Source organism: Anguilla rostrata, chromosome 3 (assembly GCF_018555375.3).
Source record: "Anguilla rostrata isolate EN2019 chromosome 3, ASM1855537v3, whole genome shotgun sequence".
In the NCBI taxonomy this organism is placed as follows: domain Eukaryota; kingdom Metazoa; phylum Chordata; class Actinopteri; order Anguilliformes; family Anguillidae; genus Anguilla; species Anguilla rostrata.
This window is the reverse complement of record NC_057935.1, coordinates 5,580,641-5,593,600: the sequence shown is the minus strand read 5'-3', so window position 1 is coordinate 5,593,600 and position 12,960 is coordinate 5,580,641. Positions and strand designations below refer to the sequence as shown.

The following is a 12,960-nucleotide window of genomic DNA, read 5'->3' as shown; positions in this document are numbered from 1 at the left end:
TGTGTGAGTGTGTGTGTGTGTGTGTGTGTGTGAGTGTGTGTGTGTGTGTGTGTTTATGTGCAGTGTCCATGGTGCTGAATTGCTCTGCTGTCCCATTCCAGGAGTAGGAGTCAGTGCTGCCCGTAGGTGAATTGGGCCGGGATTCTGCATTCACATGCATTTTTGATATTTTTCAACTTCTATCATCTGAAAACATAAAAAAGTGGTCAAAAACAACAACAACAACAAAAAGATCTGTTGTCTTTACTATGAGAGCCACCCAAAAGTTTAGAATGGCTGATTATGCTAATGAGTTCAGAACATTGGGCAGCTCACTGGAATGTTCATACTGTGATGTCACACCTGATCTTACATTGTGATTTTGCACTGCAACGAACCAGGGCATGATTTGTTTTCGTTTTTTTTTTTGTTTTTTTTTTTAAGTATTTTTTTGTTGTTGTTGTTTTTCAGTTCCTGGGCGAATCAAAGTAAGTACATTTTTTATTTTATTGTCTTTTCATCATGTGTTACAGTGGCCATCCCCCAGCACTGCATCAAAGTCTATTATGGTAAAAGAAGCATTAAGAAGAGTATTGGGCAACCAATTCATGTCCTGAATGAAATCAAAATGTTTACAATTGTGACATGTTTAAACACCCTACTGTACAAACCTAGTGGTTTGAGTTTTGTGAAAGTGGGCAATATTGTTCAATAAAGATCATGATTAGAAAGCTTTCAAACTGTTTGTTAAAGATTTCTGACAACCATTTGAGCTGAGTTCTCGAAATGTTTTCTCATTCAAAAAGAAATGGTGTATAATCACTGATTATCTCAAGAGCACATGTAGTTCTGACCCCACTGAAGTGACAGAGGAGAATGATAGAGAGAGAGAATGAAAGCGGGAGGTACCAGATGACGTATGTAAGGGGTGCATGCAGAGGACACCACAAAGGCAGAGCACAGGGGTTTTGTTTTGAGTCAGTGGCCTGAGAGTCAGACTGAGCCACAGAGAGAGAGCAGCACCTCCAGCATTGTGCAAAAACCCCCCTCAGACCAGCAAGCAGGTCTCAGAGCGTGATCTCTAGCATGATCTCAAAGGAAAAAGGTTATGAACAGGAAACAACCAGTTCCAGACAATAATTAATACTGCCCTGACCCCCGTGTACCCAATGGAACTTAACTTCCTGGGATTCTGCTCTTTTTGGTCACACACACACACACACACAGGCACGCACTCTCTCTTCCCCCTCACCAGTACACTCACATCCTGATATGCATAGCCTCAGTGTAGTTTCAGCGCTGAGAGAGGGAGGAGCTGCAGGTCGGTCTTCCTGTGCATCTCGAGATCTGTGTAGAGCTGAATGTATTAGGCTTTGAGTGGAAAATAACTGGACCTCCCCTGTCACCACAACAGAGCAGTTTGAAACAGACAAACACATTTTGCTGGTATTGAAAAAGAGAGCCGTGTGCAAAAGCCTTCCGAAACAATAAGCAGTGCAGTGACCTCAGAGCAGGAAGTATATCAGGCAAAGGTATCTGTCCATGTGACCTTTAAGGCCTCCCTTTTGTTATTTTAGGGTCATTGTTTAATATTATGCTGTCAAAACTAAATACTTTATAGTTGCAACTCCAGTCTGGGTAAGGGCATTACTCTCTCCTTGTTCTCTAGATCATCGGCCCCTGTGAACACCTGACAGGCGTCTCAGCAGGAAATGCAAATGAGAGCCTGTCGATGCTCTGTCCCTGTACACAGGAAGGAGTGGTCTAAAACGTACAGCACCGGATCAGTTACTGAGAACGCAAGCTGTCGCTGTGCATACAGGAAGTGCTTTGGTTACTGAAGGTACAGGGAGTGCTCTTCTAGCAAGAGGCCTAGCTTTCAGAAAGCATATCCAGCTGTTCTAAAGCATGCAGGAGAGTACCTATATTCACAGTGATGTTTCTCCTGGCTAAGCAGTGGCAGACACATATGAGTAGTTGTGACAGATACAGCCGTGGTATGGATGCGCAGACATATCTCTACATGCCATCTCCATGTGGAGAAAATCCCTAAAAAACTTTAAATGACAGTATTCAGCCACTTTGCATTAGAAATGTATCCCGTTTATTGATGCTGATTGTCTGATATATGAATTTATTTGGCAGCCAGTGTTCGTCTAATGACTCCAATAGCACTGCCTGTAGACTGTTTGGCTATGCAAACTTACATACCACTGCAATGGACCTGCGGACACTACAGTTACGTGCGCCTGAGGCTTTTTTGGCACAAAGTGCTTTGGACAGAAAAAATAAAAGCTCTTTGCCCACAATCACCAGAGATACATTTAGAGAGAAGTTTTAGAGAGGCATGCAATTTGACCAGCGGTGGCCAAACTGTTGCTCCCCACTGTGTGTGATGAATATTTTATTGTATGAAAAGTGGTTGGGACAGCATCTGACCTTTCATAAACAGTTGGGGAAATAACCACACTTTCCACAGCTGAAACTATGTCTATTAACCCCAAAATGAATGGATCTACTATTTATTCTTATCACTGACTAGCTCTGAATTACAAAAACTGTACACTGCAAAACATTTTGATTCCGTCTAATCAGTGAATCACTGCTGACACATTAACAGTCTGACCTTGTTTTGTAGTCCTAATATTTCACTCTCCCATCTCTGTGTGACACCACATTACTGGCATTTAGCAGGCACTCGTGCAATTTTACATGTGCACACTGTTTCATTTTATACAGTTATGGCCTGAAGTCATTCAGGATAACATCCTTGCTCAATAATACAGGTCAAAGGGCAGTGTGTCACCTGAGAATTGGGTCCTGTTCCCTAAGCAGTACACTACACTACTGCCCCAAACCCATTCAACAACACTGAGGACCATTTACCAGATACTGCCAGAGAGTGCACAATTTTTACTTTGTGTATTTTAAAAACAGAGGAGTCAAAAAATAAGCACAGCTGCAGGCAAATTCCTGTACGTGTAATAAAATTTACAGCGACATAGTATGATGTTCAACAATTCTAGCGAGGGAATATTTTGATTATTCTTGTGACGAAGATGGCTTTTATGGAAAGCTTCACTCGCGGTCTCTAAATCTCATATCTGAGTAAACCGTTTCTTTCTCCACTTCCTTCTTCTTCGTCCTCACTTTGGGTTTCTTGGTGGTGAAAGTCAAAGCAGCGTAATTCATTGATTCCTCTTGACTCTAAAAGAAATACACACCACATATGACTACACTTCATTCTGATAATAATGTAACCAGGATATTCTCCACAAAAAATAACTATTCATCTATTTATTTATTATTTTTTAGATAATAGTTTTACCTGTTTGCTCGCCAGGCCTTCTCCGCTCACTTGGTTGTTTGATGCAGCTCCTGTGTCAGTAAAAGGAAAATGTAAACTGCTGGTGGTTGTCAAAAACTAATTACTCAATTCATGCACTGGTTTTTAAAGTTAAGAAAGCTCCTCTTCTTTTTGTACTGTACTTCTTCTTTTTCTTATTATTAATATTACTATTACTATTATTGTTACTATTAACAATAATATTCATAGCAGTCGTAGCACTTCTGGTAGTAGTATTTCATATAGTCAATTATATTCACCACTGTAGGACCGTAAGTTGCTGCTCCAAGGAGGAGTATATCTGAGGAGTGCATTGATTATATAATCACCAGGGAATCAGGATAGGCTTCAATGGAGATTACATATCACTTGAAAAGTATTTTAATTTGTTTGGATGGCAGTTAATTCTGCTCATTCTGCACTCAATTTTATTGACTTTTGTTTAAGAATATTTTTTCATAATCTTGGGGTCACGCCATAGCTATAATGTCTATAATTTGGTTAGTGCCAACTGGTACCAAAAAAAATGTAAAAATAAAATAAAAAACTGAAATACTTGAACCAATATATAACATTGGAATCACTATCAGAATGTCAAGTGTCATAAATTGAAGAGACGTTTGGCTTGCTTTTACCTGTGATATGTGTACATGATGTGCACATATCTAAAAGTAGTGAGAAGACGGTCATCAGCACCCATGGAGCAACTGTATGGTATATTATTAAACTGATTTTGCTTTAGAGAACTGTACACGGACTGTATGTGAATATTTCTGCATGCTACTTATGAAATAGCCTTTCATGAAGATGACAAAATTGTTGTCAAATTGTGAAAGCCAACTACTTTACAGAAAACACTTTACACATTTTCACAGATTACTTTTATTTTTATTGACTCTGCGCCCTTTAAGGTACTGTTTATTTTTACGATCTTGCATGTTTCATACTAGTCTGATTTGAATTAACACAAGATTTATTGAAAAAAAATGTTGTAAATAATAATCATGACATATTCCACACATTAATAACTTTGACTCTTACCTTTGCATTTCTCACAGCTTTTTCTCATTTTCAGAATGAGGACAATATTTAGGATCACACTCAACGTCAAAGCTCCCGCCAAGCAATAAAGAGGAAGATGTTCATTCCCTGACATATTAAAAGAAAGATTTAGTAAACACCCTGCTTGAAAAAGATTAATAAGAGAAAGACATTGACAGTGTTAATTGTCTAAAAACTAATCTGCATGAGAATAACAATGAGGCATGGAAAACAATTAACAACTTACATATAAAAAAAAATAAAATAAAAAAAAAAAAATATATATATATATATATATATATATATATATATATATAAATAAATGAGCATATGTTAAACAATAACCCAATAATATCAGATGAAGTATGTTCTACTGATTATATTGACTTAATACATCATGATTTAGAAAAAAAATATATGATAAAAAAATGCATGAACCTTTTAAAAACTGAGACAATGCTTTTATTATGTGATTGATTTTTTTAGTTACCCTCAAAGTGCAGCTTGGTCCCGTTCCCAAACAGGATCTCCCCACAGGTGGCCACAGCACAGTAGTAAGTCCCAGCATCAGAGGGGCTGAGGTTCCTCTTGGGGAATTTGTAGACACAGCTCTGTGTGGGAGACACAGCCCCAGAGCTCCTCTGGCACTCATCACTCCTGATTCCATGGGTGTAAATGATTCCTGGAGGGGACTCTCCTGAGCCCTGTCTGAACCAGTACACACTGTGTTCTCCTGCACAGGTCTCAGTGTGTACTGTACACTGAAGAGTCACAGAGTCTCCAGAATGCACTGACTCAGACTCGGGCTGCTGCAGTACTACTGTCCTGTCGTGTGATTCTGACCCTGAAGAATTCAGTTCAATAATTAAAATTATAACAGGATACATGCTTGGATTTGATCATTATTTTAGTATTTCTGTAATTCAAAAGCATATGCAGGGTTTTCTTTTTGTACAAACACTATTTTAAATCTGGTTTTGTCATTTCCAAACTAGCAATTAGCTTAGTAAAGAAAAAAATAAAGAAATAAAGAAAATGTCTATTTATGTCTTTTGTCTCAATGAGTTTAGAAAAATAATAATGCAATTTTAGCCTGTTTCGCTGAACATACAGTTTCTCCAGTAATAACAAATCTTGATATACCTCAATTTCTTAATGCTTAGAGTTTTAGTGACCCTACAAAAAAATATCTGCTTTCTTAAGATATTTTCAAATTATAAATCACCTTCAAAATCCTGTACAAGACAAAAAAAGTATAAGACGTGGACTGAAGGTTCATATTTACCCAGGACCATTAATGTAGTTCCTTCTCCAAAGCTGATATCATCGTCGAGCGAAACAGCGCAGTAGTATGTGGCTGAATCCGACGGCTCTACTTGTGACACAGTCAGGTTTGAGCTCCCCTTTGCTGCTTTAGCACTGAGGCGCGTACTGTTTATAAAATCATTGAAATCTATAGTATTGGGTTCAGAATTTTTTATCATTAACAATTTGTCAGGCTTCTGTCCAAGAGGCTGCTTAAACCATCTGTACCATTGCACATCGTTATCTTTAGCATCGAAACATGGGAGAGTCACAGTGTCTCCAAGCTGAGCTGTCATAAGCGCGTGAGGCTGAACTATGTTCTTCCCAAGCAGACCATCTGGAAAAAAAACAGAAAGCACCTTCAACTGACAATGGGAACAATACGGGAAAAACACTGATCTCTGTATAAATGTCTCCATACTGTCTTTGAGCAGACTTGTTTTGACTGTTAAGTTAATAATTATACACTTACAGACTTTGCTGAAAAGCACAAGAACAGCACAGAGTGGTGGCATCACTGTATCTGAACTCTCCTCTTCTGGAGACTCTCTTCTGCCTGAGACCCTGTTTGTCCTCTGCGCTGTAAAACTCAAACTGTACAGATAAGAGGAGGACTTGAGGTAATAATTTCTTGTCATTCACTGAACAGTAGGAGGGCACATGTCAGGGGCAGATTTGATTGGCTGTTTAATGATTTGGGTGCACAAGAGCTGCACAAGCATCTGCTGATAAACACCCTCAGTGCAAAAAAAGAACACTGATGTCATTATTTCCATCCTGCTTAATATAGGTCAAATAATAATAATAATCCAGTTGTTATTTACAGTGCAATAATCTGGAAGTCTTCACAATGTTTTAAATAGCTTACTTTAAGAATAACTTTAGATTGAAAAAAGCACCTCAATTCATACTACAGTAATTAATATGTCTGTGTGTGTGTGTGCGTGGGTGTATATGTGTGTGGGTGCGTGTGTGCATGTATGTGTATGTGTGTATGTGTGTGTGCGTGGGTGTATGTGTGTGGGTGTGGGTGTGTGCTCATGTATGTGTGTGTGCATCTCTATGTGTGTATGCGTGTGCGTGTGTGTATGTGTGTGTGTGTGCGTGTTTCTGTGCAGTGTCCATGGTGCTTAATTTCTCTGCTGTCCCATTCCAGGAGTAGGAGGCAGTGCTGCCCGTAGGTGGATTGATACAGGATTTTGCATTAACATGCATTTTTGATATTTTTCAACTTCTATCATCTGAAAACCCAAAAAAAGTGGTCAAAAACAACAACAAAAAAAAGATCTGTTGTCTTTACTATGAGAGCCTCACAAAAGTTTTGAATAGCTGATTATGCTAATGAGTTCAGAACATTGGGCAGCTCACTGGAATGTTCATACTGTGATGTCACACCTGATCTTACATTGTGATTTTGCACTGCACTGAAACCAGCGTGAAACCAGTTGTCTTTGAATAAGTTATTTGTAATTTGTAAGTTATGATTTGTAATTGCACAACTCATAATTCATAACTGAAATATTTTCTCATAATAGAATGAGGAATGTACCAGCAATAACTTACATGATGTAGATTGTCCATATCCAGGGTCTCAATGTCAGAGGCCTGAGGTTCTGTCACTGGATGACATCACAATGGCCTCATTAAGGGGACTACCTCTGTTATCTCTCCTGGCCTTGTCTCAATGAAGGGCCAGTTCAATGCACCTAGTTGCATTTAAAATTAGAATATGTAAGTTTTTAAATAAATAAATGAAATAAATACATACATTTTTAAAAATCATAAATTAAGCTCTCCAAATCCATGACTGCATGAACAGCAATTAAACTTTTTCAAAACAGGCTTTTTTAAACTTCTTGCATAACTACAATCAGCACTTTCGTTTAAAAATCTTAGCTGTGCAGGTTGTGGTGCCCGGAAGGGTGGTGGTGTTCTGTCCCTCCAGCACCCAGGTATCCAAGCAACCTGGGAGAGCTGCAGGACCATGGACAGCACAGGTCCTTCTCACAGGCAGGGGTATTGGGCTCCCAATTCATGTCCTGAATGAAATCAAAATGTTTACAATTGTGACATTTTTAAACACCCTACTGTACGATCATGGTGTTTTGGGTATTTTGAAAGTAGGCAATGTGGTTCAATCAAGACCACGATTACAAAGCTTTCAAACTGTTTGTTAAAGATTTGACAGCCATTTGAGCTGAGTTCTCAAAGTGTATTCTTCAAAAAGAAATGGTGTGTAATCACTGATTATCTCAAAAGAGCACATGCAGTTCTGACCCCACTGAAATGACAGAGAGAGATGCCTGGTAATGTATGAAAAGTGTGCATGCAGAGGCCTAAGGAAAGGCAATGCATGTTTTTGACTTTATTTTGCTTGTTCACCATTTGATCGCTACCCCCAGCAAGGCATCACAAGGGCTGTAAGGGTAATGGAATTATTAAGAAGAGTCTTTGAAAACTAATCTGGGATGAAATCGAAATGTTTACATTTGGAGAATGTTTAAACTCCTAATATACCAACATGTCAAAGGGTTGTTTGAGCTCAGTGAAAGGTAATAAAATGGCCAACAAAAGGCCATGATTAGTAATCCTCAAACTACTTGCAACAGACGTGTGGCAGCTTTCTGATCTAAGAAAAATGAGTTATTCTTCATAAATATACTGCATGTAATCACTGATTATCTCAAGAGAACACACACAGTTCTGCTCTTTCTGAAGTACCACAGGAAATCAGAGAGAGAGAAAGAGAGAGAGAGAGAGAGAGAGAGAGCGAGAGAGAAAGGAAAGAGAGAGGAAACCACAAAGGCAGAGCAGAGAGGTTTTTGTTTTGAGTCAGTGGCCTGAAAGTCAGACTGAGACACAGAGAGAGCTGCACCTCCAGCATTGTGCAAAAACCCCCCTCAGACCAGCAAGCAGGTCTCAGAGCGTGATTTTTAGCGTGCTCTCAAAGGAAAGAGGTTATAAACAGGAAACAAAAACAGTACCGGACTATAACTAATACTGCCCTGCCCCCTGCCCTCCAATAACAAATGGAACCTAACTTGCTGAGATACTGCTTTCTTTGGTCACACACACGCACACACACACACATACACACACACGCGCATGCAAACACGCAGGCACACACTCTCTCTTCTGCCTCACCTACTGTACACACTCACATCCTCATAGTCAAACACCCATGATACAGGGATTGTTTCATGGAAATCCATTCTGCTCCACACCTTACTGAGCACATACATTTATGAAGAATGCTGCTTGTCCTGAATGAGTCAAGAACACTTTCATGTCCCGTGTCACCACAGCTGGTCACATGAACATAGAATGTACCATCAGTGCAGGAAAAGGAGGGGGATGATCGAGATGCTCTGTGCTTCGATGCATCTGATGATGTTTGTGCAGGAAAAACACTATCACTTTACTTTAGTATTTTTATGACTCATTGAGTGTATATTGAAATATTTTAATGATGTGCACTTAACTGAGCATTTTACGTATAATGATATTCAACATTGTAAGCAGTATATAAATAATTTTAACGGTGCACACAAGCTGAAGAACATGTCTAAAACACCTTAATCAGACCAATACGGCATGACTATCAAGAGTTATAGATTGTGACGTTATAATTTATCATCTTCCTAATGTCACATTTATAAATAATTTAATGACTATGCTGTGCTGCTTCCTATTGGTAAAACTCTGAACAACACACATTATAAAAGACGATTATGATGACCTTGCTCTGCATTATAATACAACTAAAAAGCAACAGCATAAAACATGTCAATGATAATGAATGTAAAATAGAAAATTGAAAAGCCTTTTTAATTATAGAGAGCGATACTGATCATTTTGTCCCTGCAATTTATGCACTATATTTGGAACCATGTGGACAGATTTTGAGTAGTATTTTTCTTTTGAAAGTTAAGTACATTGTTTTCTAATTCTGTCTCTTATGGTCTGTTGTAATGGAAAGGTGGTCTGAGGTGTGAGGTGAATAAACTTGATCAGAGCGTCAGTGCTGAGAGAGGGAGGAGCTGCAGGTCAGTCTTCCTGTGCAGCTCTGGTCTGTGTAGAGCTGAATGTATTAGGCTTTGAGTGGAAAATAACTGGACCTCCCCTGTCACCACAACAGAGCAGTTTGAAACAGACAAACTCATTTTGCTGGTATTGAAAAAGAGACCCGTGTGCAAAAGCTTTCAGAAACAATAAGCAGTGCAGTGACCTCAGAGCAGGAAGTATATCAGGCAAAGGTATCTGTCCATGTGACCTTTAAGGCCTCCCTTTTGTTATTTTAGGGTCATTGTTTAATATTATGCTGTCAAAATTAAATACTTTATAGTTGCAAGTCCAGTCTGGGTACTATTACTCTCTCCTTGTTCTCTAGATCATCGGCCCCTGTGAACACCTGACAGGCATCTCAGCAGGAAATGCAAGTGAGAGCCTGTTCATGCTCTGTCCCTGTACACAGGAAGGAGTGGTCTCAAACGTACAGCACCGGATCAGTTACTGAGAACGCAAGCTGTCGCTGTGCATACAGGAAGTGCTTTGGTTACTGAAGGTACAGGGAGGGCACTGCTAGCAAGAGGCCTAGCCTTCAGAAAGCATATCTAGCTGTTATAAAGCATCCAGGAGAGTACCTATATTCACAGCGATGTTTCTCCTGGCTAAGCAGTGGCAGACACATATGAGTAGTTGTGACAGATACAGCCGTGGTATGGATGCGCAGACATATCTCTACATGCCATCTCCATGTGGAGAAAATCCCTAAAAAACTTTAAATGACAGTATTCAGCCACTTTGTATCAGAAATGTATCCCATTTATTGACGCTGATTGTCTGATATATGAATTTATTTGGCAGCCAGTGTTCGCCTAATGACTCCAATAGCACTGCCTGTAGACTGTTTGGGTATGCAAATCAAAACTTACATACCACTGCAATGGACCTGTGGACACAACAGTTACATGCAAGGCTTTTTTGGCACAAAGTGCTTTGGACAGAAAAAATAAAAGCTCTTTGCCCACAATCACCAGAGATACATTTAGAGAGAAGTTTTAGAGAGACATGCAATTTGATCAACTGTTGCACCCCACTGAGTGTGATGAATATTTTATTGTATGAAAAGTGGTTGGGACAGCATCTGACCTTTCATAAACAGTTGTGGAAATAACCACACTTTCCCCACCTGAAACTATGTCTATTAACCCCAAAATGAATGGATCTACTATTTATTCTTATCACTGACTAGCTCTGAATTACAAAAACTGTACACTGCAAAACATTTTGATTCCGTCTAATCAGTGAATCACTGCTGACACATTAACAGTCTGACCTTGTTTTGTAGTCCTAATATTTCACTCTCCCATCTCTGTGTGACATCACATTACTGGCATTTAGCAGGCACTCGTGCAATTTTACATGTGCACACAGTTTCATTTTATACAGTTATGGCCTGAAGTCATTCAGGATAAAATCCTTGCTCAATAATACAGGTCAAAGGGCAGTGTGTCACCTGAGAATCGGGACCTGTTCCCTAAGCAGTACACAACACTACTGCCCCAAACCCATTCAACCACACTGAGGACTATTTATCAGATACTGCCAGAGAGTGCACAATTTTTACCTTGTGTATTTGAAAAACAGAGGAATCTAAGAACAAGCACAGCTGTAAGCAAATCCTATAGGTGTAATAAAATTTACAGCCACATAGTATGATGTTCAACAATTCTAGTGAGTATATTTTGATTATTCTTTTGACGAAGATGGCTTTTATGGAAAGTTTCAATCGTGGTCTCTAAATCTCATATCTGAGTAAACCGTTTCTTTCTCCACTTCCCTCTTGTTCCTCCTCACTTTGGGTTTCTTGGTGGTGAAAGTCAAAGCAGCGTAATTCATTGATTCCTCTTGACTCTAAAAGAAATACACACCACATATGACTACACTTCATTCTGATAATAATGTAACCAGGATATTCTACACAAAAAATAACTATTCATCTATTTATTTATTATTTTTTAGATAATATTTTTACCTGTTTGCTCGCCAAGCCTTCTCCGCTCACTTGGTTGTTTGATGCAGCTCCTGTGTCAGTAAAAGGAAAATGTAAACTGCTGGTGGTTGTCAAAAACTAATTACTCAATTCATGCACTGGTTTTTAAAGTTAAGAAAGCTCCTCTTCTTTTTGTACTGTACTTCTTCTTTTTCTTCTTATTATTAATATTACTATTATTATTATTGTTACTATTTACAATAATATTCATAGCAGTCGTAGCAGTTCTGGTATTAGCATTTCATATAGTCAATTATATTCACCACTGTATGACCGTAAGTTGCTGCTCCAAGGAGGAGTATATCTGAGGAGTGCATTGATTATATAATCACCAGGGAATCAGGATAGGCTTCAATGGAGATTACATATCACTTAAAGTATTTTAATTTGTTTGGATGGCAGTTAATTCTGCTCATTCTGCACTCAATTTTATTGACTTTTGTTTAAGAATATTTTTTCATAATCTTGGGGTCACGCCATAGCTATAATGTCTATAATTTGGTTAGTGCCAACTGGTACCAAAAAAAATGTAAAAATAAAATAAAAAACTGAAATACTTGAACCAATATATAACATTGGAATCACTATCAGAATGTCAAGTGTCATAAATTGAAGAGACGTTTGGCTTGCTTTTACCTGTGATCTGTGTACATAATGTGCACATATCTAAAAGTAGTGAGAAGATGAGAAACTGTATGTTATATTATTAAACTGATTTTGCTTTAGAGAACTGTACAGGGACTGTATGTGAATATTTCTGCATGCTACTTATGAAATAGCCTTTCATGAAGATGACAAAATTGTTGTCAAATTGTGAAAGCCAACTACTTTACAGAAAACACTTTACACATTTTCACAGATTACTTTTAAGGTACTGAGTATTTTTACGATCTTGCATGTTTCATACTAGTCTGATTTGAATTAACACAAGATTTATTGAAAAAAAATGTTGTAAATAATAATCATGACATATACCACACATTGATAACTTTGTCTCTTACCTTTGCATTTCTCACAGCTTTTTCTCATTTTCAGAATGAGGACAATATTTAGGATCACACTCAACGTCAAAGCTCCCGCCAAGCAGTAAAGAAGAAGACGTTCATTCCCTGACATATTAAAAGAAAGATTTAGTAAACACCCTGCATGAAAAATATTAATAAGAGCATAGAAACACAACAACTGAGTAACTTGTCTAAAAACTAATCTGCATGAGAATAACAATGAGGGATGG

At 38.4% G+C, this 12,960-nt stretch overlaps 2 protein-coding genes and 1 long non-coding RNA gene across 3 annotated transcripts in view; 1 reads left to right on the top strand and 2 right to left on the bottom strand.

Annotated features, from left to right (window-relative positions):
* Positions 1 to 1,652: 1,652 nt before the first annotated feature.
* LOC135249969 (uncharacterized) lies at positions 1,653 to 3,780 on the top strand. The gene is made up of 2 exons (XR_010328842.1): positions 1,653 to 1,822; positions 3,355 to 3,780. It is a non-coding gene; the product is annotated as an uncharacterized LOC135249969 (long non-coding RNA).
* LOC135249941 (uncharacterized) lies at positions 2,489 to 8,926 on the bottom strand. The gene is made up of 6 exons (XM_064325656.1): positions 6,144 to 8,926; positions 5,652 to 6,008; positions 4,857 to 5,210; positions 4,367 to 4,474; positions 3,308 to 3,357; positions 2,489 to 3,186 (listed from the first exon to the last, which is right to left on the bottom strand). The coding sequence occupies exons 1-6, from the start codon at positions 6,307 to 6,309 to the stop codon at positions 3,058 to 3,060; spliced, it is 1,164 nt and encodes a 387-aa protein (XP_064181726.1). The 5' UTR covers positions 6,310 to 8,926; the 3' UTR covers positions 2,489 to 3,057.
* Positions 8,927 to 10,889: 1,963 nt separating this feature from the next.
* LOC135249942 (immunoglobulin superfamily member 3-like) overlaps positions 10,890 to 12,960 on the bottom strand; it is a 31,378-nt gene continuing 29,307 nt past the window's right edge. The window contains exons 5-7 of the mRNA XM_064325658.1: positions 12,728 to 12,835; positions 11,709 to 11,758; positions 10,890 to 11,587 (exon numbers count right to left, since the gene is read on the bottom strand). Coding sequence (XP_064181728.1) covers positions 11,459 to 11,587; positions 11,709 to 11,758; positions 12,728 to 12,835 — 287 coding nt within the window. The 3' untranslated portion in view covers positions 10,890 to 11,458. The remainder of the gene's footprint in view (positions 11,588 to 11,708; positions 11,759 to 12,727; positions 12,836 to 12,960) is intronic.

Coding starts and splice junctions, on each gene's coding strand:
- LOC135249941 (XM_064325656.1), bottom strand. CDS start 6,309: ATGACAAGAAATTATTACCTCAAGTCCTCCTCTTATCTGTACAGTTTG. Junction 5,211..5,651: donor AACTACATTAATGGTCCTGG/GTAAATATGAAC, acceptor TGAATTCTTCAG/GGTCAGAATCACACGACAGG. Junction 4,475..4,856: donor GACCAAGCTGCACTTTGAGG/GTAACTAAAAAA, acceptor TTAATATGTCAG/GGAATGAACATCTTCCTCTT.